The sequence below is a fragment of the Arachis duranensis genome, chromosome 10, assembly GCF_000817695.3.
Source record: "Arachis duranensis cultivar V14167 chromosome 10, aradu.V14167.gnm2.J7QH, whole genome shotgun sequence".
Classification (NCBI taxonomy): domain Eukaryota; kingdom Viridiplantae; phylum Streptophyta; class Magnoliopsida; order Fabales; family Fabaceae; genus Arachis; species Arachis duranensis.
This window is the reverse complement of record NC_029781.3, coordinates 12,397,448-12,420,998: the sequence shown is the minus strand read 5'-3', so window position 1 is coordinate 12,420,998 and position 23,551 is coordinate 12,397,448. Positions and strand designations below refer to the sequence as shown.

The 23,551-nt window shown below is 31.9% G+C and overlaps 1 protein-coding gene across 1 annotated transcript; it reads right to left on the bottom strand.

Annotated features, from left to right (window-relative positions):
* Positions 1–266: 266 nt before the first annotated feature.
* Positions 267–4,243, bottom strand: LOC107469120 (uncharacterized). The gene is made up of 7 exons (XM_016088498.3): positions 3,926–4,243; positions 3,339–3,450; positions 3,175–3,233; positions 2,100–2,381; positions 1,815–1,890; positions 1,063–1,171; positions 267–542 (listed from the first exon to the last, which is right to left on the bottom strand). Exons 1-7 carry the CDS (start codon positions 3,947–3,949, stop codon positions 467–469), a joined length of 738 nt encoding a protein of 245 aa, XP_015943984.1. The 5' UTR covers positions 3,950–4,243; the 3' UTR covers positions 267–466.
* Positions 4,244–23,551: the final 19,308 nt, after the last annotated feature.

Sequence of the window (23,551 nt, the reverse complement as noted above, 5' to 3'; positions counted from 1 at the left end):
ATTTGAACATAATCGTATGAGATCTATAGATGCATATCATGCTAACGTGATCGAGCATAAAAGATAAGTAAAATGTTCACAACTATTATTTTACTCTTGTATATTGAGATTTTCATGCCTTGTTTTTACCATCTTTGCGGAAGACTTGTTCCATGGAAAAATAAATTTTCTCATTTTTTTTCTCAATTGATCTTGTAAAATATAATCTCGCACCATTCAGTCATACAAAATTTAACAATTGAGAAAAGAGTTGAGAGAATATTCCCTTTCAGGCAAATATAGTTTTCGGCGGATGATTCAATTAAAACTGGGGTTTTAGGAAAACGTAGACCTCAATCATCAAATCTTATCCCGAACAAATTTTCAATATAACTTGAGTATCATAAGCACCCCTACTACAATTCAAAGTTCATATTAAACAGCCATGGAAGTTTACACACACTTAAAGGCACCGAATATCAGAGCATCAAATAAGAAAGCCTTCAGCCTTCTGCCTAACCCTCAACGTCAGATATATCAAAACCAATGTTCCAAAGCTTGACCTGCAGGATAATTGATCAGTATGGTTAATGTTCATATAGAATAGACAACAATTTGCATTAAATCTCTGTTTCGGCTCAATCGGACCAAGTCCCGACACATTGTACTGCTGTATCAAACACAAGCCAACTGTACACCGTACTAAAATAATGCTAATTAATGTTCTTTCAGTGGTGGGTGTTTTGTTTTCATTCTTATCAGCCTCCTGGAAACATCAACATTTATTTTCATAAATTCACAACAGAGTGCTACATGTAGAGCTTTAAAATATTTTCTGTTACAACTATGGGGAAAAAAAAGGAAACGTTTTACCAGGAAATGGAAAAAAAAATCAGATAATAATAGATGAATTTATATCAACTGGTAAGTCTATTTTATTATTTTACGGCAATTTTTATTTGAGCATGTCAAATAATCACACTGGTACATAATAATATCCATCAATTAAATACTATGGAAGATATAAATTTACAGGGCAAGTAGATAACTTATTCTTTCATTGTCTAATCTGTTAGAACTTACAATATTGAAAACAGAAGAGCAACTTTTCTGGAATCAAATGAAGCTGCACGCTTATATCTTCTCCATCTGTTACTTGGTAAATCATGTAACTTCTCACTGACTGGTTTATCTGTTAATTAGAGATATAAAAGTTAAAAATGTATAGAAATCACCTATCTAGTTGATGTTGGAGAACATAAGCACATAAACACACTTGGTAGTTTAAACATCACAAAAAGGATTAGGATAAAAACATGCAAACTACGCTTTACCGAACTATGAAGGCTTCTCAATGTGATTAATCAGGAAATGCATAAGGATTATAAGTAACTTATCCTTATCTTCAAGTTCAGATCAACCAAATGTTATTACCAGAGTCTTTAATATGTTTGATTAAATGCAAATGCAATGGGGCAATACCAACCTATCCATGTTTACCACCTTGCAAAAGTTAACTATATGGTTAATCAATACTCTATAGCACATGTCATTGTCATCCAGATCCAATCAGAAAAGAACATGTTTCAATAGTAAAGAGGGCATCTGTTCTTTGAGATGTGAGAGGATACATCTATTTATCTTGCTGCTTCTAGCACACATTTTTGTTATCATGCCACTGATTTGTATCACTTGGACAATATTTCTTTTCAGATCTATCTATTCCAACCGTCTGCTTACTTATTGTGTGCAAACTATGTAATCATCTCCAGTAAAGAAAAACTATCATCTTATCTGAATTAAAATATTATGGTGACCAAGAATGTCAAACATACCTCTTGAATTGAAGCTCATCAGACTTTGCAGTTGCTTTCCACCTGATTTCAAACTTGATTCTCTCCACAGTACACTCTGCAATGTTGTGAAATATCAGTCCTGATACTCATAAAATTTGTGTCCTTGGTATATATATGCCAAGAGATTCAAAATAGTAATAAACAGAAATGAATGACAAAAGAATGATCACTGCTCAAATATATCTGGAATTAATTGAACCCATCTATTCATTTATATTTTAGAGAACATCAATCAAGAACATAAGTTTATGAGAATTGACTTACAGTTGGGGAGTTCCCGGTTTTAAAAGTTTCAACGCCCTCTTCATGGGATTCAGGTGAAACTGAGTTTCCATTCACACTAGGTATATCAATTACGCACTCAGAATACTCATCGCCTTTCATTTGAAAATCAAAGCAGTTTTGGCAATCTAGGTCAACATCTAAACAAGCCGAGCTTTTAGCTTGATCAGGAACCTGTAGGATGCTTAAGAAAGCTAGCGGCGAAGCATAATTTGCAGTTTCACCTTCCTCATGCAACATTGAAATGCTGTAAACATCTTGACCCTGTATTTATACAAGGACTTCACTTTTCAGAACATTGAATCATATCCATCATTAATAACATAAAATTAATGAAGCACTTCAAATTAGAAAAACATGCAGCACATTGGAAACTCATTCGATTTATACCGGTTCCTTTCCCCTTTCCCTTTTGGTCCTTGTATTTTAACAGTTTTAATTAAAAAAAATTAAAAAAATGCAGCTTTGGTGTGTCTTAAGCTTCATGAAACCATTTGATATATATATAAAGTAACAAAGTGACTAAAATTAAACCAAAATCAAACAGAAACCCAAAAGCTAAGTTCATTTTATGTTTAAACACCAAGGTAACAGCAATAGCAACAAATCCTTGTCCTACTAGGTGGAATCGGCTTCATGGATCAAATGATTAAATGATGCCATTGTGCTGTCCCTATCCACTACTTGATCAAGGAAGATAACAGTAACCCAAAAAATAAAAAAGTGAAACATCACTGCATATATTTTGAAACGTTTGTTGCTCTGTTTTCAATCTTACTGTTCTAATACTCTAACATAGTGAATCATCTCAAACCCATGAATCATCAACAATGAAATGCCAAAATGTAACAGTTTGGTTTTGTTTCTACTTTCTACTCACTGGCATGCCTTTTATATAAAGCCTAACATTCAGTGTTTTTTTTTTCCGTCAATGTCATGCTTACCAACTAATAAGTAACAACTGTTCAGTCACATAAAGTTCACTTCGTTAACTAAAAATTAAATTAGAAGGGAAAAAAAAAGGAACATTTAAATCACTCTAAGCAGAAGAACCAACATGTGAACCGTGCAATCTGGCTGCATGTGAAGTCTCTTCAACCCGAATCGGCGGAACCTCTGAAATAAATTTAGAAAAAATAACAATAATAACAATAAAAAAAGAATCGTTTCTGCAATTGCAACATTGTAAAGTTATATTATGAATCTAGTAGAGTAAATTACCTAAAGGAAGCTGACGATTAAGGTCATCAACACCTGCTTTGAGTAACTTCAAACAAGAACAACCCACAGGTACATTCCCATTCACATTCCCTTCTCGAATTTGATGCTCTTTCTGCAAAACAAAATTCAACCATAAAAAAAAAAAAAACAAAAAAGCAATGTCGGTTACGAATGCAATTGAACAATGTAACTCATCAGTTTAACCTTGAGTACGCGATCCGTTCAGTCAAAGTAAGACATTCAGCAAATCCAACTTAATGTACTCGAATTTTACAAAAAATGGCGAAAATCAATTAACATAATAACCTACAACATCAAATCGCGTCGTTTTCAGTTCACTTTCACACACACAAAACGCACGCGCGTGCGTGCAGAGACTTCACCAGCTTTCGTTTTCGAATTAAAGCTGGAAAGTACCGCAACGCAACTCAACTCAACTCAACTTGCTCTTAGAAAGTAGTAGAAACGGAAACAAGTTGAGGTTGAGGCTCCGATTTAGTTTAAACGACGTGTCGTTTAGCTGGTGAACTCAAAATGCAGGTTGAAATTAGAGACATAAACGACAGAGGAAATAAAGGAGCGTTTACCGCGGTTGACGAATCGAGAGCCATTAGTGAAGTGCGGGTACCGTTTTGTTGTGTTTTTAGTGGCGGTTTGAGGAGAAGAGTAGAAGAGAACAAAATGTGAGTGTGATGGGTGAGGAAGTGAAGGTTACATTGGGAATGAGAGTGAAGAAGAGAAGGGAAGAAGGAAGGGAAATGGGTGTGTGAGTAGAAGACATGTAATGTAAGTAAGGAGCGGTAAGGGAGGCTCTTGAATGCGACGTCTACTATAACGACAAAGAAAGATCAAACACACCCTTCAATCCTTCGTTGAATCTTCTTCTCTCTCTCTCTCGGCAGCACCGAGTGGGAGAGTGTCACCATTGTCGTGCCCATTATGCCCCCCGTGCTATTGTGCCTTTCCTTTTAGGTTATTAATTCTAATTTCCAATTTTATAATAATTATTAAAATTATATTTTGTATATTTATAATTATGTGGGAAAAAAGCATAGTGATACCTAATTTATTGTTTATGACGCAAAAAATAATGTGGAGTTATTTTTTATAAAATTTATTCTAGTTTTTATTTATGGTCCACCTATTTTTTATAATAGGTGGACCATAAATAAAAACTAGAATAAATTTTTTACTGGAGATGATATGATGAAACCAAAATTTGTCAGAAAAAGAAAATAAGACCTCACTCCTTAGAGTTGGTCTAACAAAGGTCTATTTACAAACGGCTTGGATAATATTGAATTGGATTTAACTAACATATACCTGCTTAGGACACCTAATAAAATTATTATTAATATTTTTTAATTTTTTAATAAATATAAAATAAATATATTAAAAATTTTATTTTTTTATATTTTTAATAGAAAATTTTTAAATTTATAATTTTTCATATATTTTTAAAATACAAGTTACAAATACGGAATACTAAAACAGAAATACGAAGATACAAAATTATATTTAAAAAATAAGATATAGACATAAAAATTATGTTTTGAGATATTGAATTAGTATATTTTGTATTATTTTTAATAGAATAGACACAAAGATATTAGTAAAAAATATATTTTTTTAATTTTTTCATTATTCCTATCTTTTTTATAATTACATGCTTTATCATTATATATATATTTTAAACTTTTGTGTGAAAAAAATAGAGTAAATTAGATTTCTATAATTTATTTTTTATATTTAATTTATTATTAAATAAAAAAATACTAATTCTTATGTCTCAATTAATATATTTTTTTATCTTATTTTTAGTATTTTAATTTGTTCTGTTCTTAAAATTAAACATAATTTTAAAATTAATTCTATAAGTGACAATAGATTTTAAAAAAAAATCTAAAGTTGAAAGTAAATTTACTATAAATTTAAAAAGAAACTAAGATTGAACTGTAGCAGTAAATATTTCACCAAACCCATATTTTACGATTTATAATTATTAAAAAATTTCTTTAGTTTTTATTTTTCTATTTATTATTATTTTAACTCTTAAAGTTTTAATGTCTATCATTCACTATTCTGTATTTATTATTCCAGTATTATCTTATTATTTGTGCATACTTCTACTTTGATGTGTGAATACAGAATATTAAATGACGGACATTAAAATTTTAAGAGTTAAAATGATGATAAATAAAAAAAAATAAAAACTATAGAAAATTTTTAATAATTATGTGGAAGATATTCTTTCATATGCAAATTGCAAAATATGGGTTTGATGAAATATTTACTGCTACAGTTCATGTGCTTAAAAAAGTTTGCTTGTCATTTCCCTCTCACAAGGATGACCGCAAGTCAGAAAGCATTATACATTTGGTTAATATTTAAATTAATTTTTAAAATAGTAAATGTTGTAATTTAATTCTTAGAAAATATTAATATGAATTAAATTAGTGAATTTTTTATTGACGTGCTGTGTTATGTGACCATAATATACTCTACCTTAAGTCCTTAAAAGCTTCGGGTGGAAAATATCAAAAAGACTAAGTTGACTTATGCAGCTATTTTTCAGAGACAAATTGAGACTTTGGCCATTAACTTATAAATTACTTTACCAAAGATAATAAAATCTCTCATTTAATAGTTTACTTAAAGGAGTTCTAATAAATATCTTATCTAATAAGAAAAAATAAAACAACATTTAATAGTACAAAGTGAACAAATTTATTTAAAAAGTAAAAATGTAAAACTTTGAAATTTCAGTAATATTAAATATATAAAAAAATTATTACTGTATTATTAAAAAAAATACCCTTAAGACAATCTTAAATTATTTTAAAGCTTCTCAACTGCTCATTAGCTATTGCTCAGCTTCTCTAGTTATATTTTTTAGATTGACCGAGTCCAATTGGAGAACGCCTCAATTGCATTAAGAATTTTCTTAATTAATGTCCTTTTTGTATCAATTATGAAAACTCCCTTTTCATTAAAGAAAATTCTTAATTTATGATAGCGTTGTTGTCAAATGTTTTCCAAAAGCTCATTCATATATAGCATGGACCGCTAACAAGTGAACTTTATATATCACAATCAATCATTCAATTGTGTTAACATCATCATTTTCTAACAGATCTTAGTTTTCTACTAACATAAGGACACAACTATCCCCTAAGACATTGCCATCATTCCATCATAAAACAATTACAACATAACCCAGTTCATCACCATCATAAAATGAAAACTTATTAAATGTTCTCAAATGTCACATAAAATTGTGCCTACTTTTCTTATAAAATGGCATTTTGACAATTTGACTCGCTGATAAAATAGCATTTAATTACTTTTCATTTTCGCGTCCACACAAAATCATCTTAAATTAATTTTGAAAATCATTTGATAAAAATTTAATGACAGTCCTTGATATTAGACTAAGATGACATTTTCTCTGAATTGATTTTTTATATATATTAAAAGATCAATTTTGTTGACAATTACCCCAGTTGATATTATTATTGTGAAAATTTCATGTTGAAAAGCTAAAAAAAATAAATATTCAATATATTTATCATTTAAAAAATTTTAAATAATTTATATCTTGAATAACCTTAACCAAACCGTCAAGAAATTTAGATTTAAAGATAAAATTATAATTAGAAATTTTTGAGTGTTTGTTAGACAAAAGGGGAAGTGGCAGAATTGAAGAATTGGAGTGGATGTTGGGGTGATGATGAAAATAGAAGATGGTGAGGGTTGTAATGCATGTGAGTGAAGTAGTTAGGTGTGTAGCTGAAAAAGGTAGCCTTCGATGCCACGGACAACGAGACAAAAGTCAGTAACTATTATTAACTAATATAAAGAGGGTCACGGGTTGCTTCACTGTCCATAATGTTTAGTATTTCACTATTACTCCTATCTTCTTACTCCTTTCGTCCTCTTCTTAATTTATTTTATTCTATCTTTGTTCACTTTAATAAAGAAATTAATTAATGGGATGTACTAATTTATCGACCCTAAATATATGTATAATCAACAACTATGGCATTCACGGATTAAATATGTGAAGAGATATGTCTGTGTAGATAATACTTAGTGCAAAATATGTATTTTGTCTTTGAAAAATTTGAAGAAAATAACTATAATGTCTGTATGTATAGTGATTACCGTAGCTATAAAATTATAATAATATTTAAAAAATATTACTACAACAACAACAATAAAACCTTATCTCAGTAGATAGGATCGACTACATAAATCAAATAATGTCATTAAATTTTATTATGTATCATGTCTACAAAGAGACTATTTACGTGTAAATCTTATTTGACCACCTCATGGATGGTCATCCTACATCTTCTTATGCCTTTTATCCATTATCCATCTTTCATCTCATCCATCCTTTTGATTGGATACTCTGGTAGTATTCTTTTCACATGTCTAAACCACATGAGACGCAATTCTACTTTCTTTTTCACAATAGATGCTACTCCAACTTTCTTTCTTATATCTTCGTTCCTTATTTTATCCAATCGCGTATGACCACTCATCCATCTCAACATATTCATCTCAACCACACTTAACTTATGTTTGTGCTTTCTTTGGCCACCCAACACTCTGTACCATAAAACATAGCCGGTCTGATAGTAGTGCGATAGAATTTACCTTTAATTTTTCAAGACACTTTTTTGTCACATATAAAACCAGACATACAACAATCCAACTTTTGACATCTCATGACCAATGTCGATTGCTAGGTGTTACTTGTCATATTGACCTACTTAGTTCTAGGCTTAAAATTTCTTTTCAAATATTTCTATAAGCTTTTATCGGATAATGTGATAAAAACTGTTTTTAAAGTTCAATGAGCTAGTCACCTTTCCATCAGCATATTTAATTGGTTAAACATGGTATTGATCTAAAATTTAAACTGGAGATTATAAACATACAAAACTTTAAATTGTCATTGCTTTTAACTTAATCACTTATCAGAATTAGAAGTTAACTGGGTTAGAAGTTGATGCTTCTGCAGCAAGATAATAGAATTTTCTAAAATTCATATCTCAACCTACTTAATGATAAATTCTGAAATTTTTACGATACATTCAAGACACACCAAGGTTTTATAGAAAAAAAATTTCATCCAAAGTGGTGGTCTAGATTGTTCCCGAAATCTATTACAAGTTGCTGCCAAACATGCAGAAATTCTACATTGAACAATTTAACAACCTTACACCCCAAATTTTGTATCTAAGCTTTGGACTCTTCCAAAGTCACAATTCCAACTTCTATTTAATTAAACAAAGTTGTTAGAATCAGTAGTACAGTCCCAAGAACTCAGAATCAATAATTCACAAATTTACACATACATATTAATAATAGTTCATCAATTTCCAACAAAATTTTCAAGCATACCTTCATCATCATCAAATCACATAACCAACAGAAATCATTATCCTCAAACACAGCCACAAATTAATACCTAACTATCCTAACCCTTATTTTTGTCGTTGATCAAGCACAAGAACTTGTCCCTGTTGCCCCCTTGAACCCGAGCCCTAATCACAACAATAACCAGAATTATTTTGTCACACACAAGGCCATTCGGCCGAATCAAGTACAAGCAAGAAAAAATCATTTACCTTTCTTTATTTGTGGGTGGCTGTTCAAAATTCGAACAAGTTAAAGGAATGGAGCAACGGATGGGTCAAAATTTTAAATTGGAGGAGAAGAGAAGAAGACGAAGCCGTTGTCCTTACCTAATAGAGAACTCGACGGATCAACTAGGTGGGTAGGATGCAACTCTTGCCTCAACTTCAATCGTCATCCTCTTTGCTCTCTTTTCTATTTCTGTCGCTGGTCCTCCCTCCTTCTTCTTCGTTTGGGTATATGTGATGAAGAACAAATGATACTACTCATCTATACGTGTACTGAAGAAAAGAAAGGCTGAGGTGTTGAAGAAGGCTTTGTGACTTCTCCTCTCTTCAACACGGCAGTAATACATTAATGGGGAGGTAAAACTGTTATTTGTGTCTGAATTTCTAACGGTGTAAATAGAATAAATATCAGGGTTTGGTTTGATTGGGTGAGAAGTGGTTTGGTTGGACAAAAAAAAAAATTAATTCGATTTAAAGTTTGGTTGATCAAAATAGTGTGGTTCAATGATTCACTTATCAATTTTTTTATTAAAGCGATTATTAAAATTTTATAGAAATAATTATTCCACAGAATAATTGGAATGGTAATTTTTTAAATTACCAAATCTCGTTGTTAATTAAAACGTAATAAAATAATATTGAACTTGGCCATATAAGTTAAATTATATTCCTCTGCCTTAATATCTATCAATCACACATACATATATCAATTTATGAAAATTATTATTTTTAGAAAATAGATGAAATTTTCTTGGTAGAAAAATCAGGTTCTTACAAGACGCACTCTGCCATTTTGGCCAACCTGCTTGGATCCTATGATTTACATCCTGTTCAATCTCTCCATTATTCTGTATGATGCACCAAACATACTTAAAACTTTTAACTTTTCGTAGGATGTTTTCTCCAATATTCACCTTTGTATTAGGGTTTTCCCTTCGGCGGCCGAACTTACATTCCATATATTCCGTCTTGATACGGCTTATGCGCAGACCATTCACTTCTAGAGCTTCTCTCCATAAATCCAACTTCTTATTTAGGTCTTTCCTTGACTCTCCCATAAGGACGATATCATCGGTAAAAAGCATGCATCATAGCACAGACTATTGGATATGCTCTGTGAGTCTTCCAAGACTAATGTGAAAATATATGGACTTAAGGATGATCCCTAGTGTAATCCTATACCAATAGAAATTTTTTCTTTCACACCATGTTGAGTTTTCTCACTAGTTGTACCCCATCATATATGTCTTTAATTGCACGAATATATGCGATTCTTACTCTCTTCCTTTCCAAAACCTTCCATAAGACCTCCCTTGGCATCCTATCGTACGCTTTTTTCAAATCAATAAACACTATATGTAGATCCCTTTTATTATTACGATACCTTTCCATCATCCTTCTTAACAGGTATATAGCTTCAGTGATGGATCTGTCTGATATAAAACCAAATTGGTTCTCTGTTACTTGTGTCTCTTGTCTCAACCTCCATTCTATCACCTTTTTCCATAATTTCATGGTATGGCTCATAAGCTTGATCCCTCTATAGTTTTTATAACTTTGTATATCTCCCTTATTCTTGTAGATAGGTACCAAGGTGCTCTTTCTACACTCATCTGACATCTTCTTTGACCTTAAAATCTCATTAAAAAATTTGGTTAATCAACTGATGCCTTTATTTCCAAGGCCCTTCCAAACTTCAATCAGAATATTATCGGGTCCTACTACCCTACCATTTTTCATCTGCTTTAGAACCTCTTTTACCTCAAAATCTCAAATCCTTCGATAGTAGTCAAAATTTTGATCTTCTTCCCTCGTGCATAACCGACCAAGGCTCGGAAAAGTCTTCTGCCCTTCATTAAATAACTCGTAGAAGTAGCTCTTCCACCTTTCATTGATCTTCTCATCTTGAGCCAAAACCTCTCCATCTTTATCCTTTATATACTTAACCTGATCCAAGTCTCTTGTTCTTCTTTCATGACTCTTTGTGATTTTATATATAAATTTTTCTCCTTCCTTCATGCCTAAAGACGGCTAGAAACCCTCATATGCTCTTGTTCTTACTTCACTTACAACCACTTTTGTCTCTTTCTTAGCCACCTTATATCTTTTCCAATTATCTGCATTGTGGCATAAAGACCACTCTTTAAAGCACTCCCTTTTTGCCTTTATCTTTTCTTATACACTCACATTTCACCACCAGGACCCCTTGTCTCTTGGTCCTATCCATCTAGATTCACCAAAACTTTCATTTGATGTTCTTCTAATAACTTCTGTCATCTCCTTCCACATCTCCTCTGCGCTTCCATCCCTTCCCACTTTGCCTCTTCTCCTACCCGTCTTAGGAAACTTCTTTGTTCTTCATATTTCATCCGCCACCACCTCATCCTTGGCTTCTCGTATGATGTCTTTTTCTCAACTTTTGCTCAATATGAAAATCCATAACGAGCATCTTGTATTGTGTTGTTAAACTCTCTCCCAGAATAATTTTACAATTATTGCAAAATTTTCGGTCAACTCTCCTTAACAAGAAGAAGTCAATTTGAGAGCTTGTCATGCCACTCCTATAGGTTATAAGATATTTGTCTCTCTTTTTTAAAACATGTATTTGCAATGAGAATGTCAAAGGTTGAGGAAAAGTCAAAAATAGTTTTACCTTCGGTATTGACCACCCCTAAACCATGGACTCCGTGAATACTTTCATACATAGTCACTTCTCTTCCAACATGGTCATTTAAATCACCTCCTACGAAAATCTTATCTTCAGAAGGTATGTTTTGGACCAAACTCTCTAGATCCTCCCAAAACCTTATTTTGTATTGCTCGTCTAAACCCACTTGTGGTGCATAGGCGCTAATCACATGAAAAGTACCTCCTTCCACCACAAATTTGATAGAGATGATCCGATCATCCACCCTCTTGACATCCACTACGTTCTTCTTCCACTTCTTATCCACGATAATACCTACTCCATTCCTATTCTTCATCTTTTCTGTATACCAAAGTTTGAACTCGGAGGTATCCAACTCCTTAGCCTTCGCGCCGTCCTATTGTATTTCTTGCAGGCACATGATATTAATCTTCCTCCTTGTCATGGTATTCACCACCTCTGTAGATTTTTCTATTAAAGTGCTATGTTCCATATCCAAATCTCAACATTATGTCACTCCGACCTTTACCTTTACCTTTTTTTGTAAACTAGTTTATTTACCCTCGTCTGCTCACAAAAACACAGAAATTCTTACTCATTTAACACTACATCCGAACATCAATGCAACAATTCTTGCTCATTTGACATTGTACGCAAGCCATACAGCGTGTTGCTTCCGAGCAACGACCTAGCTTTAGTGCAATAATGTCTTTGATCATATTATGAAGATTCAAATAAATTTTTATGTTGGCTGTCGAAGGCCTAACGCAACCCTCCTCCTTTATCCAGACTTGGAACCGAATATGTACTATAGGTATAGCATAAGCAGAGTTATTTAAAAAATATTACTAACATTAAATTAATATTTTTATTATTTAATAATTTTCTAATTTAAAATAAAAATAAAAATATTATTAAAATATAAAAAATATTATTTTAATTTTAACAATATTTTAAGTGTTAATAAAGTTTTTTACCTACCGTAGTAATAGGCTCATAGATAGTAACTTTTTTCACTTCGATGACACTCTTTTACTTTTTATTTCTTTTGTATATTTTTCTTTTCCCTTCTTGATTCATTCTTGTAGGGGTGAACGCGAATCATATCGAATCTGATCGGATATGACTAAAATCTCGATCTGATCTGCACTAAAATCAATGGATCAGATTGGATTCAATATCCGCAATTTTTAAACTTGGATCCGATCCGATTTGATCCACACATTTGTAAATCAGATCCACACATTTACAGATCGAATCAAATATATGCGCAAAACACAAAAATATTTTTAAAAATTTATTTTTATTAAAAATATCAATAATTTTTTTTTACTTTTTTAAACGTTTACTCTTAAAATATTATTAAACAAACTTTTCTTAAATAATGAAAACAAAATAATACAACATATATAATAATTATTAGTTGAAATAAAATATAAAAGAATATTTACTTATTTATTTATTATTTTTACGAATCTACGAATATGTGAATACCTATCTAAAATTCGCAATTTAATTCTATTAGTGTGTGGATCAGATTTGATCTGATAGCCTTTTGGATCAAATTTGAATAAATATAGTAGATATACATATCAAATCCGATCCATAAATATTCCTATATTCTTGTCTATCTAAACATTCATTTATTGTCTTTCTCTCTTTTTTGTCTCTATCTCACCTATAAGTAGCAATAATATCACATTAAAGAGTAAAAGTATAAAATCTACAATATGTGCAAGTTGTGACAACTATCACCTTAGCCTCGGAAGATTGTGTGGCAAGAATAGTTGTAGGAGAAGAGTGAGGCGAAAAGAACTTAGTATGAGAAGGGAAATTGTGCAAGTTTAATTTTTTCTGAAGTAAGAAAACTTTATATATTTATCAAGTCTTTTAACTTGTATGCAGTGGATAATATCATCATTAAATTCAAGATATTCTTTAACATGTTGATTTAAAACAAAAAAATTAAACAAATCAATATAGTTATTTTAGCATCAGTTGTTTCAGATAATATGTTAATATACAACTAAAAGATTTATTTAAGATACATTAGATTGTAGAAAAGTTTTTAAAAATAGAAGACTTCAGATAGTAACTATATGTATAAGTTAGTCAATATAGTTTTGATGAATGATAAACCTAAAAAATTGATTGTTGAAGATGTACGTAAACATAGGAAAGTAATTGAAAAAACGTGAAGATCAAGATTAAAAAGCGACAAACACTTTAATTTTAGGTCTAGTTTCTTCATGTAAGAATCAAACTTATATCTCTCTCTCACACACATTTGAAAATGATTCAAAGAATTTGTTTTATGAAAATCAACATAGAAATTGATTAAGATAAAAAGATTTTATTAAATATTAGCCAAAACATTTTAAAAACATGATTTATACCAAATACAGGGGATAAAATCGATTCTTTAACCATAGAATCGATTTTTTGATTGCTTTATTGATTTAAACAACTCACAGGAAAAAGAATAGATTATTTTGAGTACAAAATCAATTTTTTTCAGCAAAGAATCGATTCTCCAGCATTATAGAATTGAAGTTTGATTCTGTAAAGCCTTGAAATTGATTCTACGGTCTAAAGAATCAATTTTCTAGCACATAGAATCAAGTCCGTCATTTGAAATTTTAAATTTTCTCTTATAATAACTAGTAAAATCAATTTTCTTGTAAAAACATCTATTCTTTCACTGATAAAAAGTTTGTGACGACTAGTTTTGACAAAATGACTGCATTTTACCTAACTTACAATATTCTAATATTTCAAAAATACTATTATAAATAGGCATATTAAAGCCTCATTTGAGATACAACACTTTTTCTAAGCTTTCTTGAGTTCATATATCAATCTCTATACGATTTCAAAGTGATTTGTACACAATCTGAGAGATATACAAGTTTATGTTCATTAAAACTTGATTTGCATTCATTCACTCTTCTTCAGAGTATTCAATTTATGTTTTCTTAAGTTGTGAAAGGAGAGTTTTATAGCTCTTTTTATTGAGTGATTTGGAGTGTAATTCTCCTAATTATGAGGCTTGTTTATACACTATATTTGGTGAGGATATCAAAAATGTAAAGAACTCAAGAGAATTCTTAAAAGTGGTATCTCTAAGTGAAGTGGTCGAATATACAAGTGGTGATCATATATCATGAGATATATATCAAGTACTCGTTGTAATAGTTTGTCTAGCACCTTAGAAGCTTAGTGATATAGTAAAAATCTCTGACACTTTAGTGGAGAGGACTGGACATGGACAAAGAAGTTACACCGAACTAGAATATATTACCATTTGTAATCTCTCTAAACTCAATCTCTTTTATTTTCATAGTTATTTACATTTTGATAAGTGGTGTGGAAAGTAAAAGCTCCTTGTAAGTACTTGAGAAGTACTTAAGAAGTGATTTAAATCCTTGAAAAAAATACTAGTACAAATCCATTTGTGCATTTTACTTCAAGTTTATTTAAATTTCACAAAAATTTATCATTATATTTTAATACTCAATTCACCTTTCTTCTTGAGTTCATGTGCTTAGTGACCAATACAGATCCAATTAGATAGAAATATGAGATATCAACAGATTGTGATATAACTATAATTTAAGATCTTTTCACTGAAATAAATGTAAAGTGTGAAATATAAATAGTTAAGATATCATAAGATGTACATATAAAAATGACAAAATCAAGTTCTAAAAAATACTTAAAAGTTTCACTATTAGAATAAGTGTGCGAAAGATATTTTTTTGGATAAGATTTTTCCTGGCAATAATTTTGACTCAAATTGTCCCATAGCACAATCTTAAGAACTTTAAGTATTATTCCTCAAGCCTTATCAAGGCTACGAAATGACTCAGATTGAATTGCAATACAATCTAAAAATCTTAGATATTTTACTGGCATTTTCAGGCAAGGTTTAAATTAGACCATAGTCTAACATAAAAACCTTAAGCTTTCTCAGGCTAAAAAGTGGCTCAATTGGATACCCTACTAACCAAAACCTTAGATATTCTCTTGACCTTTATAGGCAAAACTCATATTAAACTGTAAGTTAACCTAAGAACTATAGATACTATTATCCCAAGCCTTCTCAGGCTAAGAAGTGACTTGATTGGATATTCCACCAACCAAAAACTTTAGATATTTTCCTAACTTTCTCAAACAAGACTCAAATCAAACTGCAACTTGACCTAAGAATCTTAGATAGTCGTCTTTCCTTAAGACATCTCAGGACTAGAAATCACAGGATGATCAAATCCAAGTGAAATCTAGAAATTTAGAAGGTGAACTAGTAGAAAGACATTCTTAATTTCTGCAATTGAGTTGATGAATTCTTTCGTAGGTCTTTAGAGATAGTTATGAGATTTTGTTTATAAAGAATCAATATATCTCTAATGTCGACAAATACTAATGAGTAATCAGGTTCACAATAATACAAGAGTGTTGTAAAAATTTTTAACTTCACAACTTCTAATGCAAATCTTATCCTATTTTGAGATGTAGCATAACATATTTGTTTTATTTCAAGCAATGGTATCTCATATTTATATATGCGTAATCTACAACTAATGTACAATACACATTTGGATTACACCTATATTTTTAAAATTTTCATAAGTCTAGGACTTATGATTAAACTTATGCATGAAGATGAGAAGTTCCTTTAAAAGAAAACTCTTTAAATTGTAATCTTCTCAAAGATATTTATCAATTTGCAAAAGTTTCAAAGTTATTCTATTTATATACTCTTAAGGTGAAAAAGAATAATTGAAAATACTTTCGGATCATTGTCCTTGCATACCCGTTAAGATGAGTGAAGGTTGACTTTCTTCTTATTTGTGTTAGTGCTTCTTGTCTACTTTTAAGTATTTTTTGTGTACGTTGTAACAAATAGAATATGAAGCTTCTTCAAAAGTGCTTGGCTTGTCGGGGAAATTCTAATTTAAATTGTTGAAGTCAAAATAATTAGTTCCATGAATAACTTTTTAAGAAGAGTAGTTTTGTATCTTCTCTTAGAGATAAATGTGTATGTCTAATAAAATATTATCATGAATTATTATTATTATTATTTATTTTTTATAAGATAAATTTTTATAATTTATGATAGTGTCTTAATTAAAATTATAAACAAATAATTACGATAGGGATCGTAATAATAAAATACACATTTTTAGGTACTTTTAATGTAAATGATTCTTAATCGTAGAGTCACTAAAATTAGCTTATTAGTGATTTGGGTATGTATATATATAGAGATATGACCATTGAACTGACTCACTTTGAGAATTTCTAATGGTTATAGTTACGTATATTTGTCAATAGGATAGTCTTGTGATGAATATAATATTAGAATTCTCCTTTGACCTGCGACTATCATAATAATTGATAATGTATTTATTATACTTTGATTTCGGACACCTAATACCCTACGATGCTAATTGAATAGATTTTGGGTATGATTTAAATACTTGTAGAATTAATGATTAGTCAATATGGAATCCATCAACTATGGTAATGAGTCTGAGCTCTACTATTATAATAAATGAAATAAACAATGCCTTGGTTAAGGGATTTGAATGAATTAAGAAGTAAGTTTCTTAGGTCATTCATAAGTCATTACAATTATGGTAACAAGTTAGAGTTTGACAATCAAACTGTACTCTAAAAGTAGGGACGACAAAAATCCCTGGCAAGGCGGGTATCCGCAAGAATTTACCCATCGGGGAGCAGATATGGGAAAAGTTTTGTACCCGCGAAGACAAGGGCAAGGATCTGTTTATTATACGGGACAGAGGCAGGGATAGAGGTCTCCGCCCCGTGGAGACCCGTTTAATCCCCATATATATAAAATTACTTAAATACCCATGTGATATATGTGAAAGAGCCCAGCAGCGGAAACATCACAAATATCCAACACAAGAATAATATGGAAGCACTCACAATACAATATAGCAGCAACTATAACAAGCAAATATAGCAAGTAAAGCAATAACAAGACACACCGAGATTTTAACGTGGAAAACCCTTTCAATGTGAGAGATAAAAACCACGAGTCGTCCAGTCCAATGAAATAGCTCTACTATAATAAATGAGGTACAAGAGAGTCTCAAAAAAAGTATAAAAATGTGCATATAGCCAGCCAAAACATCAAAGCACCAAAGCTTACAAATGAGAAGCAAGAAGATGAAAAATATCCAAAAATATAGAGCTACTGTCGAAGCCAATTTTTTCCTCTTTCGATATTTAATTAAAATCTTCACCATTCAGAATGAAGAACAAGATGAGAAGAATCTACAGTCCAAATTATACGTTGATCCAATGGTGAAAAAATGAGAAACGATTGTTCAAAGAATGATGCTCTGTGTAAAACTGAAAAACCTATTTTCTCTCTTGCGAAGCCAATTTCTCCCACTTTAGACTTCCCATAAACATGTCAACCGTCCAAAATGAATAAAAGAATGAGAGGAACATGTTATTTAAATTTCAAACCGATCCAACGGTGAACGAATGAGAAACAGCCATTTGAAATTTGCTACTTTACATAAAAACGGGAATTCTGTTTTTTCCTTTTCTCCCTCACTTTGTGGCTACACTCTCTACCTCACAATGACCCTAGAATCTAATTAGAGTTGTGGCACAATGGGTGCAAAGAAACACCCTCAAAATGTTGGGCTTGGGTCTTATAAAGGAGAGAAAAAAACCAACAAATCTCCCATTCTCGACTAGGTGGAGGCTCTTGCCATTCCGACAATCAAACAACATGTTTCAAACTTTTATCTTGACAATGTTTTTGTCATCATATCAGTACCATTGTCATCAGTATGAACTTTCTCAAGTTCCAATAACTTGGAATCTAACACATCCCGTATCCAGTGATACCTAACATCAATATGTTTAGATTTTGCATGAAAAGTAGAATTCTTAGCAAGATGAATAGCACTTTGACTATCACACAACAACACATAACAGTCTTGTTTAAAGCCAAGCGCTAAAAAAAATTTCTTCATTCACAACAACTTTTTACATGCTTCAGTTGCTGCAATAAACTCTGCCTCTGTGGTAGAAAGTGCAACACACTTCTGTAGCCTTGACTGCCATGAAATAGCTCCCCTTGCAAACTTGACCAAATAACCTGAAGTAGACTTTCGAGAATCAATATCTCCTACTATGTCTGCATCAGTAAAGCCAACTAGCAAAGGTTTTTCACCACCAAAACTCAAACTCAAGTTAGTCGTACCTTTGAGATATCTCATAATCCATTTAACAGCATTCCAATGTTCTTTACCTGGATTAGAGAGAAAACGGCTCACAGTACCAACCGCATGAGCAATGTCTGGTCTAGTACACACCATAGCATACATCAAGCTTGCAACAGTTGAGGCATAAGGAATTTCATCCATTACTTGTTTTTTCTCATCAGTAGTTGGACACTGCTTGGTGCTCAACTTAAAATGAGAAGTAAAAGAACTAGCAACATATTTGGCATCATTCATGCCAGACCTTTGAAGCACCTTCTTTATGTACTTCCCTTGTGATAAATAAAGCTTCTTAGAATCTCTATAATGAGTAATAGTCATGCCTAAAATCTATTTGGTAGGACCTAGTCCTTCATAGCAAAGAACTTACTCAACTGTTTCTTCAACTCGTTAATTCTCAAAGCATTCTTGCCCACAATAAAAATATAATCACTATAAAGCAAAAGAATGATAAAATCATCATCAGAAAATTTTTGCAAATACACAATTATCTGAAGTTGTCTTACGGTAACCATGCTTCCCCATAACAGATTCAAACTTCTTGTACCACTATCTTGGAGCTTGCTTCAATCCATAAAGACTATTCTTAAGCTTGCACACAAAATCTTCCTTTCCTTTAACAACAAAGTCCTTCGGTTTCTCCATGTAGATCTCCTTGTCTAAATCACCGTGAAGAAAAGATGTCTTCACATCCTTTTGCTCAATCTCCAAATCAAGAGACGCTGCTAATCCAAGTACAGAATGAATGGATGGTATCCTCATAACAGGAGAAAAAATCTCTTCATAATCAACACGTGCTCTCTGGCTAAAGTCTCTAACAACCAATCTAGCCTTATACCAATGCTTAGAATTGTGTTCTTCATTCTCGATTCTGAATATCTATTTGTTCTTCAAAACTCACATACCCTTCAGTAGCTTCACCAACTCATAGGTATCAGTGTCAAGTAAGAACTTCATTTCTTCTTGCATAGCTTCAAGCCATTGAGCTTTGCTTTCATCTTCAACAGCCTCTCCAAAGCATTCAGGTTCTCTCCCATCAGTCAACAAAACAAACTCATGTGGAGAATACCTTGACAAAGGCTTTCTCTCTCTTGTAGACCTTCTGAGTGCATTTGCAGGAATTTCCAAAGCTAGTTGTTCATTTGGATTATCATCACCAACTTCATCAAGTATCGAATCAACTGTTTCATCTTCACCTGCACTTGTATCATGCTCATTAATTTGAGCTTCAACTCTACCATCTTCCACCATAGGCATAGAGGGAGTAATATCTAAGTCAGAAAAATCATCACTAGGCTAAACCATTGGCTTTTCTGCACTATTAATATCTTTCAATGTTTGGTCTTTAACATAGACAATATCTCTACTCCGAATCACCTTCTTGTTAACAGGATCATAAAACCTGTAACCAAACTCATCCATGCCATAACCAATAAAAATACACTGTCTAGTCTTTACATCAAGCTTGGATCTCTCATCTTTAGGAATATGAACAAAGACTTTACATCTAAAGACTCTTAAATGATCATAAGAAACATCTTTACCTGACCATACCTTCTCTGGAACTTCAAATTGTAAGGGAACATATGGTGTCTGGTTCAAGACATGAACAATAGTGCTCCAAGCTTCATCCCAAAAGGATTTTGCCAATCCAGATTGTGACAATAAGCACCTAACTCTTTCAACTAATGTTCTGTTCATCCTTTCAGCCAAGCCATTCAACTGAGGAGTCTTTAAAGGAGTCTTTTGATGTCTTATACCATTCTCTTTACAATAAGCATCAAATGGACCTAAGTACTCACCACCATTATCAGTACGAATATATTTCAACTTCTTCCCAGTTTCTCTTTCTACAGAAGCTTGAAATTGCTTGAACACATTCAAAATTTGATCTTTGGTCTTCAAAGTGTAAACCCATAATGTCCTATGATGATCATCAATAAAGGTTATAAAATAGATAGATCATCCAAGTGTTATTGTCTTCATCGGCCCACATACATCAGAATGTAGCAAGCCAAGTATCTCCGGCTTCCTTGAAGGTGGATGACTCTTGAAAGAAACCCTGTTTTATTTCCCAGCAAAGCAATGGTTGCACTTTTGCAAAGTAACCTTGCAACCAGATAAAAGATTCCTCTTGGATAACATAGTCATGCCTTTCTCACTCATATGGCATAATCTCTTATGCCGTAAATCAGTTCCATCAACAAACTCAGTAGTATTAACAACATCTTTCAGAATCTTTGCTTGAGTTAAATAAAGAGTAAAGTATTGTGTACCTCTAGCAACAACTATGGAACCCTTGGTGAGCTTTCAACTATCACGAGAGAATGAACAATATTTTTACTGCTACTATCATTTCAACCTAGTGGGATGGACAAGATTTTTACTACTATTATCATCTTCACTTCGATCAGTGATCTCTCCACCTATTCGCTTTCTATCTCTGCTAGAGTCCTTTTGCTCATGATGATAATTGCGATGGGATCGCAACGATTCCCCTCCAGTCCTCAGTTCCTACAAGAAAGAATGATAAAATAGTGATAAATGAGAATCAGATTATAGTAATGCTGAATCATCTTGCTTTTGCTCTCCAGTTATGTATAATACAGAGTTCAAGAAAGGAAAAGAACATACATCACGGAATAAGATCTCGTCGACCTCAAACATGTGGATTATGTGTCCAATTTTATGTCTTTTATGGCATCTGGATCAACACATTTGAAAGCAACCAACAGAGCAAAGCTTAAGGGCCTTTGAAAATGGCTTTTCAAGAAGGTTCAAATCGATGAGTTCCTCTAATTTTTTATTGCTAACCATAAGTTTCAATCACTCAATTAAATTAACCTGCAAATATATCAAATTCTAGTTAGGAAAACAGCAAAAGAGAGAAAATAATCAACATAGAACATTATAAGAAGATTAAAACCAAAATTGTATACTATTATTGGTTATAGCCTCTAACCTCTCCTTGGGATTTACTATAATCAACGGGACTTTTTCCAGTAATTATGTCTATAATAAGTATCCGAAAGTTATAAACATCACTCTTCTTAGTCAGCATTTCAGTGCATGCATACTTCGGTGCAACATAACTACAGAACAAGAAAAGAGAAAACATGAACTTTGAAGCTTGAAATATTTGAGTATAGAAAGTGAAACTAACTGATAAGAGAAAATGTTTGGTTAACTCATACTAACCCAAATGTCCCCATCATACAAGACACCCTGTATTGTATTTTAGTTCTTCACAACCATTGTCCTACTTCTACAAAAAAGTAGGAACCTTATTCAATTAGAAATCAAAAGAGTTACTACCAACCAAATTACAACAATCAAATTCAATTATTTAAGAATAATCAAGGACTCCTAATCTATTTTGAAACTTTTCACTAGTTTATTATCAAATTCATTTGAAATTAAAACAATACTCAATATTCTGTCAAACGAAGAACATTCAAATTCACATAAAATTTTCATAGAAAAAAATAAAGTACAATAAAAATAAAAACAAAATAGAACCTTAAAGGAGTAGGTCGCAGAGGCAGAGGTGGAGGAAAAATGACAGAGATCAGAGTCGCTGGGAAAAAAGAGGAATAGAGAGGCGATAGAAAACAATGAAGTGGTGGACCCGAGTTAGCAACGGCGGCAGTAGCGTGTTGCAGCGTCGAGGATCAGAGAACAAGAACGATGCAGGGGAGAACGAGCAATCCCGCTGATGGAGAAGATCAGATAACGATCATGGCGCAGGAAGAAGATCAGAGAGCGAGCTATCGCGGAGGGGAGGAACAAAAAACGAGCAACGTTGATGGGAAGCAGGGGGCAAAAACCCTAGCAAAGCTCTGAATTCTTCTCTTTGAAACTCAGATTAAAGGAAATAGGAAGAATATGTAAAACAAAAATATCAGAGGACAAATGTTTAATTATTAATTCTTTCAAAAATAAAAATGGGGTTTATTTTGTAAATATTTTAATGGTGGTTAATCATACTCCCACATAAATTTAGGAGTAAGACATTCGTGGCCTAAAAAATAAAATAAAATTCATCATATAAATAATAAAGGACACAATTGTTATATAGAAAATAAATTTTAGTTTAAAGTCAAAAAGTAAACGCAAAAGTTAGAATTTGTTGCTTTTATTAAATGTGGGTTTCAGGCTACAATCATATTTGTGTTTAGAAAAAGAAAAAATAGCCAAACAAACAAGCAAAGCTTTCAAAAAAATAAAACCAGGTTTGATACTACATCTTAAAATTTTCTTTAACATTAATCCCACTCCTACTCTCACTCATTTTAATAAAAATATTTAACCACAATGTTACACCTTTTTTTTTCTCTCCTATCTCATCAGCATCAGGATTTTTTTATTTAAATTAAAAAAAATAATATTTACCGATTTAAATCAACGTATAAGTATTTATCAAATTACATTTAGAGTCATATCTCAGATGCAGTGGAAAAAACCGAAAATCAAATGTATCTCGGATGCAGTGATTCTGTTTTGTGATACAGAACACACTGATCATATTTCGATTGCACCCGAGATATGCTCATATTCTGATATGGGGCACTGCATCTGAGATGCGTGTAAGGAAACAAAACAAGGACACTGCATCCGAGATATAGTCAATAAATCTTCTTTTAA

Excerpts from the sequence above, each read along its gene's own strand:
- LOC107469120 (XM_016088498.3), bottom strand. The coding sequence starts at position 3,949 with ATGGCTCTCGATTCGTCAACCGCG. Across the intron at positions 3,451-3,925 it reads CTCTCGATTCGTCAACCGCG|AAAGAGCATCAAATTCGAGA; the intron begins GTAAACGCTCCT and ends TTTGTTTTGCAG. Across the intron at positions 3,234-3,338 it reads TAATCGTCAGCTTCCTTTAG|AGGTTCCGCCGATTCGGGTT; the intron begins GTAATTTACTCT and ends AATTTATTTCAG.